The following is an 18277-nucleotide window of genomic DNA, read 5'->3' on the forward strand; positions in this document are numbered from 1 at the left end:
ATAATCCACCACCGACATATTTCCTTGCTTTAACTCTAAAAACTTCAGCTCCATCTGATCCTGGACAAACTGGGGAAAATACTTTTCTAAAAACAATTCCTTAAACCTCTCCCAAGTAATATCATCTGTACCTTCTAATGTCTTCACAGTCTCCCACCAATAAGTGGCTCATTCTTCAAGTAATAACTCGCAGACTCAACCTTCTGTTCTTCCTTTACCTTCACTAAGGAAAATGACTTCTCTATTTCCTTTAACCAAACATTTGCTTCAATCGGTTCTAAGGAACCCTTGAATTCTGGTGGGTTTACTGCCTAAAAAGCTTTGAAAGTTACCTTGGGATTGGTCTGTCTTTGTTGTTGTTGTGCCAGGTGAACTGTTTGTTGGGCCAAGATTTGAAGAATCTGGGCTGTTGCTGGGTCTATAGGTCCTGGGTTCACATTCTGGTTTGTATCATCTTGGTTGTTATTGTTGTTGTTGTTGGTTTCTTCATTTTGGATGTTGGTGCGGGTATTTATTCTGGGAGGCATTTTCTGTAAAAAATCAAACAACTTATTTAGCTTTTAAATCAAATTCTTTGCATAAAAGAAAAGTTTTGTAAAACAGAAATATCTCTTTTTGAAAAAAGTTGTAACAATTGAACTAAGTAAATTGCATGCTTCTTTACAGAATATAAACAGTTAAGGGAACAGGGTACATGGTATCACAGGGGTATAACTGGTGCAATAAATAAGGTAAAGTAAAACAGGTGCAGTAAAATAAATGACAATGCTGGAAAGGAAAAGGTACTGATATATATAGATCAAAAGTTTTAGGTAGTACAAGCGTAAAGACGCTTCGGAAGTAAAAGCAAAAGGGGTACAACAACCTACTCACTAGTCAGCAGATTTAGTCTAGAAATACAACTCAAAAGTTCACTGATACATACTACACACTACTGTACATACTACACAACCATAACAACACTGATCAGCATCTCCATCTCTGGATCTCTGACTCAACTCCAAGGAAACTCTGGTCCTCCCAGCCTCTCAAAGTCCTCAATCACCTCAGTAGCCCATCCCATAAGTGCATCAGGGCCTCGACCAGGTAGGGTAGCTCCATGTAGCCTAGTCTCAAGAATACTGTGTGTCACATGGATCTCCTCTCGAACCTCCCTCACACCACGATCAAAATATGTAGTCCTGATGATATGCTGTAGCTCTCGGATCTGGGCCAACAAGGAATCATGCTCCAATAGAAGAGCCTCATACCGGTAATAAGGAACTGGATGCAATGTAGACTGGAATGGGGCACTCGCAACTGAATGCCCAGTGGAATCTGAATCACCTGGTGGAGGTCCTCTGATAGGTGGCCTCATGCCTGGGGGTGGAATAGCTTGCAGTGGTACGGGCTGCAACACAGGTGGAGGTAGAATATCCAACACTGGTGGAATAACAGGACGTGGATCTGAAGATGGTACTCCAACTGAGGGCTCTGAGTGATCAGCAGATACGGGGATGAAAGAGTCGGTCATCGCTGTTGTCTGAAATCATATCGCAATATCAGAATCTCGAACCACTACGCAAATCATACTAATACCTATTATACCATAGCACTCAACCTCTCGACGTTCTATTTTTCTATTTCTTACTTCTAATCTTAACCCTCTACCCATTCCCGTCAACCTAGGCTTGTGTCAGTGACTTATAACCTGTAGCTCTGATACCAAACATGTGGCACCCTCCAAACCCGGGTCGGAAGTTTGGGGTCCACACACACACACCTTATTTATATCCTGCTTAACAATAATAAAGATAATAATAATATGCAGTGACCCTACTTACCAACTACCACGGACCGCAACAGGTTAAAGTATGCACATAAGCCAAACACACACTTATATTACAAACCGTTCAAATCCCAACTATCCGAACTCAGAACTGAGTATTAAACATTATTACAAACTTTTACAAACTTAAATTACTCCAAAAGGTGCCTACTAGCTTAACTCGATCAACCTGAACCCCTAGCTCTCGCGCTGGACTGAGGATCCTCGTTACCAACTGGTTCCTTCTTAACTGGAAAAGAACATAAACAATATCGCACAAATGAGCTAACTAGCTCGGCAAGTCACAATGACAAAACTGAGAATAATGATCATCAAATGAAAAGGGTTATGATATCAAGTGAATAATGAATTATGATTTAGAATTGGATATTATATTTTCATTTTAAAAACCAAGGTTAGGCTGCTGATCAGTCACGCACTAACCCCGAGCAAAGCACACAATACTGCTCTAACTACTGGATCCAAGGCACACATTGGCCTAACTTGACCATTTATATGGTCTGACCACGAATCTGGTCCACAATTTCATAAAACAATCCAATTCTAACATAACAACAGAATAAACAATTTAAAACAATAAACAAAATCATAAGTAACATTGGATATTTAATAAGGAAATGGTTTCAATTTTTACAAGGGATCAATATGGCAATTTCAAAGCTTGACTGTTAAGTGACAAAAGAATTGGATAACAAAGGAATCAATGTTTCAGGGTTACAAGGATTTAGTATTTCAAAGCATAAGGTACAATAGGTTGAATATGTAAGTAATCCGGTTCAGTGCTTGGTATTCAGATTGTATGTATTTGTGGAGTAGTATCGTATATTTGTGGTTCGTATCCGGGTGTACAACTATCAATGGTTTAGAAAGAATAAGGTTTACGGCTTAAGATCAATAAATGGAATCAGGGTTTAGGGTTCAGTGCTTCAAAGCACTTGCAATATAAAATAGGATTATCAATCATCTACAATATGTCTCGAGAAAGTTTAGAACACTTGCCTGGTACTAGCTTGCTATACTGTACTATCTTCCAATCACAACCGTCTTACTCCTCGACTATCTGTTTCCCTTTCCTACGCCTTGCCTCTTATGCTCATATATTATAAGCATCTATCAATACTCTGCTTATACGATTCTATTCGACATACACTTTTATCTACCCTTCGTTTCACCCAAATCCGATTAACGGATACCAAGTTACGCTATAAACAAGTAAACACCGAACATGACAGTTAATCAACAAGTCACACATATAGCATATAACACGTCAAACAATCAATGATATATCATTTATAAAGGAGTCTCGGGTCATAAACAGGCTTTCGGGTATTTAAAATGATTTTTGAAACATTTTTCGGAATTAAAACGGGTCGTTGGATCAATTTCAGAGTAATAAACAAGGTTCGGTTGGCCAAATCTGGCTTCAAAACAATTTTTTGATAATTATCGAGCCTTGAAAATAATTTAAAAAAATATTTTAAAACTCGAAACTATTTTTCGGAATTTGTAAATCATTTTTAAATAATTAAATCTAATTAAATAATTAATTAAAATTAATTAATAATTAATTAAATCAATTAATCAATTAATATTAGAATTAATTGACCAATTAATCAATTAAATATTAACTGAAATTGATTAACTAATTAATTCAGATTTATTTTTGAATTAAAAACAATTTTTGGAATTAAAATAATAATTTTTGGAATTTTTGGAACATAAAAACAATTTTTAAAACAATTTTTATAAAAGAAATCCTATTTTTGAAAATTAATAAAACAGAAATAATATTTTCACCAGTTTTGTAAACAGAAATCTTATTTTTAAAACTTATAAAAATACAGGGACTAAACTGTAAGGTTGATCAAACTACAGGGGTCAAACTGTAGTTTGACCACCTTCTTCACCATGTCGCCGGCGTCGCCATTGCCGGCGACACCGAGCTCGCCGGAAACATGACAGAGGCCTCGAGTGGCCGTGAAACACTCCAAAATTCAAGAATAAACCATATGCAATTCAATTATGTAAACATAATCTGCAAACACATCTGAAATCGATCGAAACAAAAACTCCCCGCTGGCGAGTTTATATAAAAACCGGCGAAACTTCAAACGACAACTACGTTCAATCCAAGAATCGTCTGATAACGTGCTATATATGAATAGATTGCAAATTTCAAGGGGAATAAAACTCACCCCTTTAGAACATCTGATAATCCCTAAATAAGAAACCCCCAATTTTAATCAAGAACATTCAAACGAATATAAACCCTAATTATACAATTCGAGAATCAAACCCTAATTTGAACATTTTATTGAACTCCAAATCGATCATATGACATACCAAAATGATCAGGAAGAAAAGATCTACAACATGCAAGCATCAAATCATCCAAACAATAACTCGGACAAAAATTCACACTTTTAATTCTTAATAATCGTATATAAAACAATTTATAGGAAAATAACCTTTGATTCTGGGTTGAAATTGATGGCTGAATCAGATAGGAAATTTTTCAGGCTTCGATTCGAGTATATGCACGCCTTAATCCGATATCGGTAACGCCTCTGAATTTGTGTTTGATTACGAAGAACAGTTTATAATTATAGTATTTTCTCTGTAAAAACTCTGTAAATACTATTTGCAAATGATTTCTGGTACGAAATAAAATACGGTAAAGGTTATTTATAATTACGGAAAATTAGTATCCCGTTGGATCATTCCAGATATAAAATGGTACGTTTATTTGCAAAAACTGATCCAAACGGTACCGGTTTTCGGGATAAATATCCAAATCAGTACAATTTGTACTGCGATCTTGGTCTCAGTGCCTGGTTACACGTATTTCGAGGTGATAATTGTGATAGTTTAATAAAAAGATCCCGTTTATCGAAAATACGAGTTTTATTGATTTACCGAAACGAATAATGTATTGAAAATGTTGCGCCGGGACCCGCGCAGGATAAACCGTACGCCGGATCGAAAAAGTCGAAACATGGAAAATGCTCAGAATATTGCAATTAGGTTAGGAAGGAGTTCTCGGAAGAGTTTCGGGTTATAAAAAGGTAAAAATGGATGACGTCAGTGGGTTCCCGATTGTATAAAATAGTTTTTAAATATTCGGAAAAAGATTTTATAAAATCCATATATTTCCTATAAAATCATAAATCATCATAAAAATAAATAGGAAGATATGACAATTATCTATATTTTATTTTGGACATATAAAAATTAAAATACTCAATTAATATTATTTAAACATCCAAACACATTTAACACTTAACAAATAATTCACAGAATAGATACTCAACATATATAATAAATATTTATCAGCAAAAATACTTATACGATATATCCCGGATATTACATTAATCATTATCTTGTCATTTGCAAATGCACACACTCTCACTCCATATGAATGATGAAAATTACTGTGGTGATTAAGTTGTTTTTGACAAACAGTTAAGTATTATTTGCATAAATTCTGAGGACAAGTTCTGATGAAAGTTCTGATGATTAAACTCGGAAGAACCCAGTCAGTATTTGTATTAAGAATCACAGATACAGACATTCACTTTTTGAGTACAGAAGCCATATTCTGATGACTGTTGAGTTATGATAATAGCCAAGTTCTGATACAAATCCTGATGGAAACTCTGATGCTTACGTGACATTATTTATTTACTTGACTTATTTGTGGTTTTACTGTAACGGTCATATTTTATCAGAAAATTATTAAGTGAGATAAAAACAGTCATAATTATTTGGTTAGTGGGAAACGTGTTTGCCTTGACAACTGCATGTGCACAATAATTACTGCTTATTTCTCGTGCACACTAACTACTGCTTTAACTATTTACTGGCTGACAGGTGTAAAGTGTCTGTTTTACTTCCAAAAAGAGCTGTTGAGCGGAGAGAGTATATATATGAGAGTTAAAATATTTTACAATCTTTTAACTACTTTTTTTATTCTCTAATATCTTTTATTCTCTCTCTCTAATATTCTCTGAATCCATTTTTCTTACAGGCATTTTATCAAACACCTTGTAAACAAATATTTTCTCACTTATTTATCACAAAAATGGCACCAAAGGACATCATTTTCAATGGAGCCAAGTTTGTTCCCAACAACTACATGGCTAATCTTAGCAAGGACGAAGCTCCATTAGATCTTCACTTCGTTCAGGACTTTCTTGCTAACAGTGAGATTGGGTATGTATTGACCCAACCAGAAGCACTCTCAGGAACTCAAGTACTGTAGTTTTGGAGGAGTGGTGTTTATGATGATGGTTGTGCAAATGGGTCCCCAAGCATCATATTTACAACAGGGGAGGATGAACACTTGGTTACATTATCAACTGTTCGACAAGCTTTACATCTTCCAGAAAATTGTGTTTACAGTTCTACAATTGAGGAGCCAGCTCTTCAACAGATGATGGCAAACCTTGGTTATGAAAAATCTTTGTCCAAGCTGGGACAATTGAAGAGGCCCCACATAAGGAGGGAGTGGAGTTTCTTTTTCAACCGCATCACCAAGGCCTTTGTAAACAATTGCTCCAACTTTGATGCAATCCCAATCCCGAGTCAGCAAATCGGGTATGCTCTCATTAATTAAACTCATATTGATTATGCTAGTGTTGTGCTAGGATTTATTGGGGATAGGATGCAAGAGGATAAAAATACTATATATTTTGCTAGATTCTGTCAACTTATTTACAGTTTTTGTAATTCTGATAAGCCCCAACTAGCTAGTGAGTTGATCCAACCCTTTAAACTTGCTAAAAGGGCCTTCACTGACTTATTATCTACTGATAATAAGAAGACTGTACTAAGACCCCTCCAAATTCCTCAATCAGTCAAACAAGTCTTAGTAAAATCTGATCCAGACATCTATACTGCCATATATCCTGATGTACAATCATCCCAACCTCCATCAGCACCTACAATTACTACTCAAACAGCTCATACTTCTCAACCACAACCACAACCAACCATCAGAACATATTTTCAACCAGCTCAATCATCTCAACCATCTGCTACAACATCAAGACCCAAACCTTCAAAAGCAAAATCTGTTCCTAAATCTCCACCAAGGAGAAGAAGGATGATACTAAGGGATGAGTCTGATGAAGAAGAGGAGCAAGTCCAGGTTCATGCATCAGAACTTGTGACAGTAGAAGCTGAAAATGTAATTTTTCAGAAAGAAGATGAAGCTGGAGGTTCTGAAATATTGAAAAGGAAAAGATCTGTAAATCCTGATACAGATCATATCTCTCCACCATCCAAGAGATCAAAGAAAAAGAGGGCAGGAAGGTATTTGGCACAACCTCATTCTGAGGATACTGAAGAAGCTGAGGAAGGGGATCAGGAATCTCTGATCTCAAAAGAACCAGTTATAATTGAAGCCCTTCCTGCACTTGAAGGCACTTTACCAGAAAAAGTGATTGTACCTTCTGTCTCTCCCATCAGAGAAATAGATCAAGTTGAAGATTTAGGATTAAGTCCTGAAATTGACATACCTGGGCTGAACATTCCCACAGTGCTGTTTCTGGAAGCTCCTCAAGGACATGTATCAACTCCAATTGATTCTCCATTAAATACTGAGGTTCCTTCTACATCAGTTCAGGATTAGGAACCAGAATCTCCTATAGCCTCACACACTCTTGTGTTGTCAGCGAATGATGAGTTTTCTTCAAGTTCTGGATATATTACTTCAGTAGATACTCCAACTCCCATTCTTGGAAAGGAAGCATTAGTTAAAAAGTTTGTTGAACAAGCTGCTCCTGTTCCTTGGGAAGAAACTCACAGAGGAGTTGAGTGGACCAAGAAGTGGAATGAATCAGATTTTATTCCAAGCACAAAAGTTCTGACAGAGCATATGTCAAAAGCTGATGAGTTATTGTCAAACTCTGATTTCAAGACTCAACTCAAGGTTACAGCTCTGAGTACCAGAAGTCTTCAAGGTCTACACTCCATTACTCATGCTAAGGTTGATACACTACATGAAAATGCTAATAAACTTGACCTGATGCTGAAGCAAGACAAGAACAGGTATATCAGACCTATTCATGAGAAAGTTAAAGCAATTGAGAAGGTTCAGGAAAAGCAACAGGTCCAAATCACTGAGGTCCTGCAGAATCAAGTCTCTCAACAAGCTCAACTGAATGAAATTTAATCTTCAGTAGAACTTCTTCTCTCACTACTCCTATTTGATGATGCCAAAAAGGGGGAGAAGGTAGTTAAGAACAAATGCTCAACTGACCAAATTCTGAAGAAAAAGGATGATTATGGTGATGACCAAGGAAACTCTGATAAGAGTATAGGTCAAGGAAAAGGTCAATGAAACTATGATAAGAGTATAGGTCAAGGAAAAGGTCAAGGAAAATCTTCACAGAAAGTAATTTTTGATGTTAGCAAATCTTCTATATAGAAGAAGTCAAGTTTTGATGATGTGCATGCTAAAAGTCTGATGTCAAGTTCTGATATCCTGATTCAGTCAGGATCTAAAGACTCTCAGAAGTTTTTACAAACTCTGAAGCTAAAAGGAAAGCAGACTACTGTCTACTACAAAGATCCTAAAATTCAGACACTTGATAAGGAAATTGCTAGAAGATTATTTCTCAAACATAATCCTGGAATGGATTTAGAGAAACTCAAGGAGGAGGAAGTTAGATTTGCAGCTGAGAAGACAAATCTAAAGTCTAAAGCTTCTAATGCTAAGAAACCTCCAAGGCCTAAGGTAAAAGGCATTGTGATCAAGAAAAAGTCAAATTCTGAGGCTTCAAAGCTCAAGACAAGATCACAAGTTGATCCCAAAGATAAAGGGAAATGAAAGATTGATGAACCAACAAAGATACAGGAGATGAAAATTCCTCAAATCCTGATGAAACCTGTATGCAAACTGGTTCAAGTATTTGATGATGCTGCTGCAGTAGATGAAACTGTTCAAACTCTGAAAAGAAGGAAGGTAACTGAAAAATCTAACCTAAATTGGGGTTATCCGCTAAAAACTACGAACCTCTGACATGGCTCAAGTTGTTCAGAATGAAGAACATCAAGCTACAAAAGAAACAACAAATTCTGATCAAGTCATCAATCTCTTACAATGCTCAAGTTGATTTGGGAAAGATGACAATTGCTGACAAGAAGAAGTTGTTATGGAAGAAAGCTACTCCGGTGGAACCAAAGTCCAATCTTATGATCAATCAACTTGCAACATTTGGGTTGAGAGCCAAGCAAGCTAGAGATAGAGCTAGATTGGGTTCTAATGAAGAGAAGATACAAACAGGAGTAGAAGTCACTCTAAGAGACCTTTTCATGTTGACAGACAAACCATATGAACAAATCAAACAAAAGCACCTTGACAAAGTGCTGTCTGCTCAAATTGTGATGGATGCTCATGATAAAGATAATCTAAAAGAAAAATTGATCTTATTTCTCAATGATGGAAGAACTTATAGACTAGCTGATACTGATGTACTAAAGAAGTCTGTCAGAGAGCTTCAACATATCCATTATCTTCTGGAAGTAAAATCTGATGTAACAAGAAGATGGTCAGATTATATTCTGAAAGCTATAAGAGATCTTCACAGAATCTCTGGTACAAAAGTTTCTGAATACACTCCAATGATTACTGAAGATGATGAAAGAGAAATTCCTATGAGGAAGAACTCTGCTAAAGTGGAAGTTATTCTAAAAGGAAAGTGCTTATGTTATAATGAAGACTCTTCACATCCTAGAGTTATCAGACTTTGTGATGGACTTGAAAGAACATCAATTCAAGCTCTCAGAACAACCATTTATCAAATTGGTGATAATAAAGATGAAGAACTGATGCAGGTCAAAGCACATTTAGTTAAAGTTCTGAGAAAAGCTGAAGATAAGCTGGTAAAAGACTTTACAAGGAATCACTTTGGATTCAGATTGATCCAGTGATATTGGTAAAGCTACAAGGACTGTAAGTTATAGTTAGTTGTCTAATTAAACTTTCATTGCATTTGTACTTAAATGTTTTTGACATCATCAAATCTATTAACTTGTATATTTTTCATAATTTACAAGTTGGTGGAGATTGTTAGATATATTTGAGATATCATGTCTAATCTGATTTGTGTTTAATTTTCAAAACTTAACAACAGGACTTATCAGGACATACCGAAATCAGAACTTACTGAAGTCAGAACTTAATATCAGAACTTAAGGCGTCAGAAGATATATATCAGGACTTAAGTGCGGGAAGACTTCAGATAAGGAATGTGGCTGATTTACAGGAGAAGATCTGGACTAAAACAAAAGAAGATATGCATGAAGAGTTAGAGGACTAGAAGACTTGTAGAAGATATCTGATTGATATATTTTTGGAGACAAAATTATATTCCATATCAATTAGAAGATATCTTGTAACTGTGTACTATATAAATACAGCTTAGGGTTTACACTGTATGTGTTATCATTCACGAGAAAGATTATACATTGTAACCTACCAGCTCTTAGTGATATTGTTCATCACTGAGAGAGAACAACAGTTCTATTGTAACAGAGTTTATTTGAATATACTTGATCTTTGTTACATACTTGTGTTGAAATCGATTTGATTGTATAAACACTATATTCAACCCCCTTCTATAGTATTGTGTGACCTAACAGGCAAATTTCCAAATCAACAGACTAATTCTAAAAATTCTGATCAGAGGTTTGCGGGGAATGTTCAAGAGTCTTCTGTTGGCGTTCTTGGACATTCACCTCTGGATTTGACTGCTTCTCACTCAAATGATTTTGATGATACAATTGTTGGTTCCTCTAATGTTGATTCTCAAGGAAATAACTCAGCTCTTTATAAGGAGTTTCTCAAGTTTATGCAGCTAAATCAACATATCACAACTTCTTCTGCAGCAGAGTCTTCTTCGATTAACTTTGCAGGTATCTTATCAGCTTTTTCTATAAATACATTTCAATTGTTCAATGATAAGCATGTTTGGATAATAGATACCGGTGTTAGTGATCATATGGCAACTCATTTAGATATTTTTTCTTCAACACAACCTCTATGTCAACCACTTACAATTGTTTTGCCAGATGGTACTCTTAAAACAGTTCATACTGTGGGAACTGTTATGTTAAACAATCAGATTACTCTGTCAAATGTTTTTTACATTCCAGAATTTTAACATAATCTTCTATCAGTAGCAAAGCTTCTTGATCAACATCATTTAGTTGCTAATTTCCAAACCTCTTCCTGTTATTTCTAGGACCTTACAACTAAGCAAATCAAGGCTATAGGCGTAAGGCATGGGGGTCTATATAAATTTATTTCTGACATGTCTTCTATTTCTGGTTCTATTAGAAACAATTCTATTTCTTTTGAACAAGATGCTTCAGCATCTTCTTTCCAATGTAATGTTTCTTCTGATTTGTTACATGCTCGTTTGGGACATATGTCTATATCAAAATTTCATCATTTGAATGATATATCTTTTAACAAGAGTACTAATAATATTTCTGATTGTGAATTTTGTATTCTCGCAAAACATCACCAGTTGCCTTTCACTACATCTAGTTCTATAGCATCAACATGTTTTGATTTGGTACACATTGATATTTGGGGGCCTTATAGAACCCCTTCTTTTTTCGGAGCTTCTTATTTTTTGACAATTTTAGATGACCATACTAGAACAACTTGGACACATTTGGTGCATACTAAGTCACAAGTTCCAGATATAATTTCTGCTTTTATATCATATGTTGATAACCATTTTTATAAGGTTGTTAAGAAAATTCAAAGTGACAATGGAACAGAAATTGTTCAACATTACTGTCATACCTTGTTTGCTTCTAAAGGAATTGTACATCAAACTAGTGTGGCTGGGGTTCCTCAACAAAATGGTAGAGTTGAATGCAAACACAGACATTTGTTAGATACTGCAAGGGCTATCAGATTTCATGCCAATTTGCCTATTAAATTCTGGGGAGATTGTATCTTAGCTTCAACATATTTAATCAATCTCATGCCCAGTTATGTATTGTCTTGGAAATCTCCTTTTGAAGTTCTTATGCAGAAACCACCTGATTATTCTAGGTTAAGGGTTATAGGTTGTCTGTGTTATGCTAGGTTTCCCACTTCTGACAAGCTTGCTCCTAGAGCTCTTAAATGCATACTTCTTGGTTATCCATATGCAAAGAAAGCCTACAAACTTTATGATCTTGATAATCACAAAGTTGTTATCAGTAGGGATGTAATTTTTAAGGAACATATTTTTCCTTATAAACAACCAATCTCTGAAAATATTTCTCATGATATTCCTTTTTCATTTGTTGATCTTTCAACAAAATCAACCGACTTTATTCCACCTTTTCCAGACCTCTCACATAGTTCTGATTATGATAATTCACATTCATCACCTATTTCTCCTCCTAATTCCTCTTCATATCAAACCAATCCTATACAACCTCTTTCTTCTACTATTTTGGACATTTCTGATAATGAAATTGTGCCTTTAAGAAGGTCTACTAGGTATGTGGTTTTACCTCAGAAATACAATGATTTTCTTCTTTCCAAATCTATTCAACCTCCTGATAGATCTATATCTACTTCTCAGGCTTTTAATGTCTTTATACAGCCCGAGTTGTCTAGTTTTAGCTCAGCCTATTTGACCACTTTATCTCAGGTTTTATCTGTCCCTGAACCTGCTTGTTATTCTCAAGCACAACATGATCCTAGATGGGTTGAAGCCATGAATTTAGAAATACAGGCTCTTGAGAAAAATCATACATGGGATTTAGTTTCTTCGCCCTCTGGAAAATCTACTATTGGCTGTACATGGTATACAAGGAAAAATTTAATCTAGATGGTACATTAAATAAATGCAAAGCCAGATTGGTTGCTCAGGGTGATAAACAGATAAAAGGGAAGGATTACAAATATACTTTTAGTCCAGTAGCTCGTTTTACTACTGTTAGAGTCTTAATTGCTCTTGCTGCTTCTAAGGATTGGGAAATTCATCAATGTGACATTAATAATGCATTTCTGCATGGTTATGTAGAAGAGGAGTTATACATGGTTCCTCCTCCAGGTTATAATGTTCAACCATGATTAGTTTATAGATTGAGAAGGTCTATATATGGTCTAAGGCAAGCTGCCAGGGCATGGAATGTTGAGCTGTCTAAACATCTGATTCAGATTGGTTATACACAATCTAAACAGGATTATTCTATGTTCACAAAAACTGAATTGAATGGCGATTTTACTGCTATTGTGGTATATGTTGATGATCTTTTGATCACTGGTAACTCTTTGACACAAATTAAGTATGTTAAATAATCTCTTCATGAAGCTTTTACAATCAAGGACCTTGGTCATTTAAAATATTTTTTGGGGATTGAAGTTATTAGAACTTCTTCAGGTATTCTTCTAAATCAGAGAAAGTATATTTTGGATCTCTTGAAGGATTTTAATCTTGAAGAATGCAAGGCTGTTTTTGTTCCTTTTCAAAAGAATTTACATTTAAGTACTACAGATACACCTTTGTTGCCTGATCCTGAACCATACAGAAGACTGGATGGTAAGCTGTTATACTTAAACATGACAAGACCTGACATTTCTTATTGTGTTCAACAATTGAGTCAATTTTTGAATACTCCTGCGCAATCTCACTTTCAAGCTGGTCTACATGTGCTGAAATATCTTAAAGGTACCGTAAACATGGGGCTATTTTATCCATCCAAGTCAGATCTTTTGCTCCAAGGTTATTGTGATGCTGATTGGGGCAATTGTCCTTTCACTGCAAAATCTTTGTCTGGCTATGCCATTTTCTTGGGGAAATCTCTCATTGTCTGGAAAACAAAGAAGCAAAAAACAACTTCCAAGAGTACTTGTGAGGCAGAGTATAGAAGCATGAGTTATACTACAAGTGAGCTTATTTGGCTGCAGGGTTTACTCTCAGATTTACAGATTACTGTTCCTCTTCCAATTAACTTGTTCTGTGACAACACTGCTGCTCAATATATTGCTGAAAACCAAGTTTTTCAGGAGAGAACAATACATTTACGAGTTGACTGTCACTTCATTAGAGACTATGTTGACAATGGTTTATTGAAGATTCTTCATGTCAAGACTTCTCTTCAGCTGGCAGATCCTTTTACCAAGGCACTGAATCATGACCAACTTCAAATTTTCTGTTCCAAGCTCGGCCTTGTCTTTCAACATCCACGTCCAGCTTGAAGGGGGATATTGAAATATATTTTGATGTTGTAAATAATATTAGAAAGGATAATATTTAAACAGTTTTTAGTATATTTGGCGGGAAAGTTAGTTACTAAGACAGGATATTAGATATATACTTTTAGGCTTTCATTGTAACAGAAGAGATATAGTTTTTTGAGTATCAATGAACAAAGAAACGTTTTCTCAATTTTAGTCTAAGATGGAGAAGAGTCTCCATCTTCTCAATCTGTATTTTCAGTAATGCAACCACACAATCTGCAGTTTTTTGATAGTTAAGTTACACATTCTGTACTTTACTCGTCATGAGATGACGAATATAAAAAAGACTATACCTTATTTTGCTTACGTTTCGAGCTGGAAAGCAGGGATACTCGGGTTAGGTGAAGAACCGCGTATGCAGTGCGCGACGCGTGCGTCGTGGTCCGCGGTGCGCCATGTGGCGTGTCAGCGGATTTGAGAGGCTCGATACGGGGGTGCGGGAAAGGGGGTGCGGGAGGGGTAGTTTTTGTAATTTCACGTCAAATAAAACACAAACAAAAAAATACAGGGTCTTTGTAATTTAATTATTTACCAAGGGAGTTAGTTACAAGCCCAACCCTAATTGGAAAGGAGGCGACGAACTGCTCCTGTGCTCCACGAACTCTCCGGCACTGACGAACACTCCGGCCAGCTGCTCTTCTCGTAAGTAATTCTCCTCTTCTTCTTTTTTTTGTTTCTTCCCTTTCTTCAGTCTCGAGTTGTCTGTGTAGTCAATGACATTTGTCATCCGTCTCCGTCTGTGTAGTCTCGAGTTGTGTCAAGTTGTGTGTAACTGTATATACGTGTGTATATGACTAATTGACTATATGTTAATTGGGCCTGAATTTTTGATTTTGTGGGCTAGTACTCAACTTTTGTTGTTAGTTTATTTGTTTAATAATGATTATTTTTGTGTTTTTGTTTATTAAATGTTGTTATTATATATATAATATATATGTTTTTGTTTATTTGAAGGGAGAGACAAAGTTGTGGGATGTTGGTGGTGATCACTTTAATCCACTTGACCGTGCCGAGGAGCTTGAGATAGCTAGTCTTTCTCTTGATGAGCTCGAGATGGAACGGATGATTTATCAAGATGATGATGTTTAGTTTAAATTTAGTAATATTAATTTGACTTTCATTTGTTAAGACTTAAGAATGATGAACTTGTGGATTTGATGACTTTTATTTGGTTGAATGAAAATGATACTTCTAATTGTTAAATATTTGATGTATTTTATTTACATTTTCTAAGTAATTGTTAAATATATATATATAATATATATTTAAAATATTTTAATATTTGCCGTATCCATATCCCCATTTTTTGAAATTTACAGAATTCCCGTATTCCCGCACCCGTGCCCGTGCTTCACAGGTTTCGACTATACCTAACCTTGCTCACATTTCCGAGACTTTCGTTTCTCGAAAATGTGTTGGATGCCTGTTCTAATCAAGTTACTACATCTGTATCCTAAAATTAAAGAAAGAGAACACTCATGTGTTGCCCTTAAGAACAAAGAAAAATAAAAGTTTGTGCTCAATAGCACTTCCAGACCGGTTTGCATGCATTTCTGTGAGATGAAACTGAAATCAAAAAGTTACTGACGGTATGGACATTTGCACCAGGTCTAATACGGTGCTTAATCCATATATTCTGAATCATTCTTAAATACACATAACAAGAACGATAAATAAAGCTTCTCCACATAATATTTTTAAACATCAAATTTTAGTATTTCACAGTTCTGGAAGCATTTCACAACACATCAACACACAGTTTTTCAATATTTGCTACAATGATCTTCCAGCTGCAATGCTAAACGTCAACTTAAAGCCTATTAAGCAAAAAAGTAGAATCCTTCTCCGCTACTTTCCCACTAGCTCCCTCAACCGACCAAGTGACCTCTGTGTTTCTTGTTCGGCAACATCATAGCGTTGATTAATCCCCTCAAGTCTGGCACCAGTCTCTTCAACAATTTTTTCAGCAAGCAAATAAGTCTCATTACAGTGATCCCTCCCAGCAGTCAAAGCCGCAAGTCCATCTCTTTCCATGGCATCCACCTTCTTAAGCCTGCCTAATATCGCTGTGAGCTCTTTATTTTTTTTTGCTGTCAAATTATTAGTAGTCTGAGCACTAATCAATTTGTTTTTAGCTCTGAGTAGCACCTCCTTTTTATCATCAGCATTAACCATGCTATCTTCATAATCAGCCCTCAGCCTCGAAGCCAATGTGTTCTTTTCTTTAGTAGCTTCTTTAAGCTCTAGATGATTCTTGATAAATGTACAAACTTCACCATGAAACAGTCGATAATCAACTTCTAATCCCCTCAATCTGGTGAAGCATTCATTGGCATTTTGGACCATATCAGCAATGTCTAAATTCTGGGCTGTTTCTTCAAGGTAAGCCACCAAAGCATCCTTGAATACAACCGCTGCATCCACCAGTTTTTTAAGACTCTCCCGTGGACCTTTTATTGGGCAACGTGCTTTGGATACCGGTTCAAGCCATGATAAAATGTCAACTTCGGGCTTTGTTTCTTCTGGAGAAGAACAAATATCCAGGGGTACCACTTTATTGCCTTCAAATTCAATTAGTGCATGTTCAGCTTGATCTTTGTGACCTACAGATTAATAATGAATATAATGACTATGCTACTGCTAAATGCTGTGAGAGATGATATAATCACAACATTATAAGTCTATTATTTTATAAAACTAAAAAATATTCAGGTTTGTCGAAGAGTGGTTGCATATGTTTTCAACTTACTCGAGGATAGCTAGTGCGAGGAACTCTTAAATATTTTTGTCATTCTCCCTAGAAATTGTAAATACAAATATACAATCACATACAAAGCCATTACTATATACAAACCTAGCACACTGCAACTTTATATCATGAAAACTACAGAAGAATTACTTTTGATGTTAGCTGCTTTGGTTGCCAAGGAAAAGTTCCACATACAGTGAAACTCAATAGAAGATATATCGTTCTCACTCTCAGTCACTGATAAATTTATCACACTTTCTAAAAATCCTACAATTTTCATATCACTATATCTAATTTGGGCAAAGCAGATTACTAGACTAGTATTAGATTAGCATTGTAAATAAACTTCAATACATGAGCACACACAGTATTGTTTTGTACAAAATCCTTCATCTAATTAGGTGTTGATTACATACATGTAACCACTGCCCTTGTTATGAAGCTTCGGGTTTTACTTGTCAGTTAGATATTACAAATGGCAATTGCAGCTGAAGAATAGATCTAGTTCAGTAAACCAGTAAGTTCATACATATGAGTATATGACTAATGACTATACGAGGCACTAAATTTTACATACATAAAATAAACAAAAAAATGGTGACATACCTGTAGTAGGAGTAGTTAGCTGTTGCCTTTGTTGAAACTCATCCCCCTCTTCTTCTTGTTGTGTTTGAGGATCTGCTCTTGTTGCTGAGAGATGCAACATTTTTTTCGTCCGCGCCTTCGTGCGTTTAGAGGTCTTACATTTGGTGAGTGTTTGATCAGCATCAAAAAGATTCAGACTTTCATTGTTTGATCTTCTTGTAGAAACCATATTTCTCTCTTGCTTCTTTAACTTTCTTTTTGAAGAGAGACTTGTTTTTCTAAGTTATTCTACTAGATATCAACTGCCAACTGGGGTTTTTGAATTGTAACATTTAATGGCACTATGAGCTCAGCACTCTTCAGATGTAAATCATCATCAAAGATTTGTATAGATTTTTACACACAAGATTATCATTTAAACTGCAACTGTAAGATGAAATGAATGCAGAGATGACTGAAGACTTTTGGTACAGCTAACCAAAGCTGGAAAAAGAAACAAGACTAGATTACTTTTATTTCTTTAACATCCGCTTGTCTAGTGGTCTACTATGCAGTCGCCAGTCTGCATATTTCTTAAATGTGTTCTTGAATAACAAACCTTTATATATGTATCTCATTTTTAATTTATTTTGAACTTGATTGTTAAAGACTTAAAGAGTTAAAGTTAACATGCAAGTACTGAAAATTGAAAAACCCAGAATACTAAACTTTTAAATTTTTGAACACTGAAAGAAAAAGGTGGGTGGGGTAACAAAACATAACCCTGTTATAACTCAATACATTAGATCAATCAAAAGATTGTGTTTGTAGATATTTCTAATGAACTTATTATTCAAAAATATCGTTCCCGTTTACT

The 18277-nt window shown here is 35.5% G+C and overlaps 1 protein-coding gene across 2 annotated transcripts; it reads right to left on the reverse strand.

The window, feature by feature from the left end:
• Nucleotides 1–15787: 15787 nt before the first annotated feature.
• Nucleotides 15788–17785, reverse strand: LOC141693862 (uncharacterized). 2 transcript variants are annotated; one of them, XM_074499048.1, is made up of 2 exons: nucleotides 17443–17785; nucleotides 15788–16648 (listed from the first exon to the last, which is right to left on the reverse strand). In XM_074499048.1, exons 1-2 carry the CDS (start codon nucleotides 17648–17650, stop codon nucleotides 15936–15938), a joined length of 921 nt encoding a protein of 306 aa, XP_074355149.1. In that variant the 5' UTR covers nucleotides 17651–17785; the 3' UTR covers nucleotides 15788–15935. The 2 variants fall into 2 exon arrangements, with proteins under 2 accessions (XP_074355149.1, XP_074355148.1); XM_074499047.1 differs by having other exon boundaries at nucleotides 15788–16690.
• Between the last annotated feature and the right edge of the window lie 492 nt (nucleotides 17786–18277).

This window comes from Apium graveolens, chromosome 10 (genome assembly GCF_009905375.1).
Source record: "Apium graveolens cultivar Ventura chromosome 10, ASM990537v1, whole genome shotgun sequence".
Taxonomy (NCBI): Eukaryota; Viridiplantae; Streptophyta; class Magnoliopsida; order Apiales; family Apiaceae; genus Apium; species Apium graveolens.

Excerpts from the sequence above, each read along its gene's own strand:
- LOC141693862 (XM_074499047.1), bottom strand. The coding sequence starts at position 17,650 with ATGGTTTCTACAAGAAGATCAAACAATGAAAGTCTGAATCTTTTTGAT. Across the intron at positions 16,691-17,442 it reads GCTAACTACTCCTACTACAG|GTCACAAAGATCAAGCTGAA; the intron begins GTATGTCACCAT and ends ATTAATCTGTAG.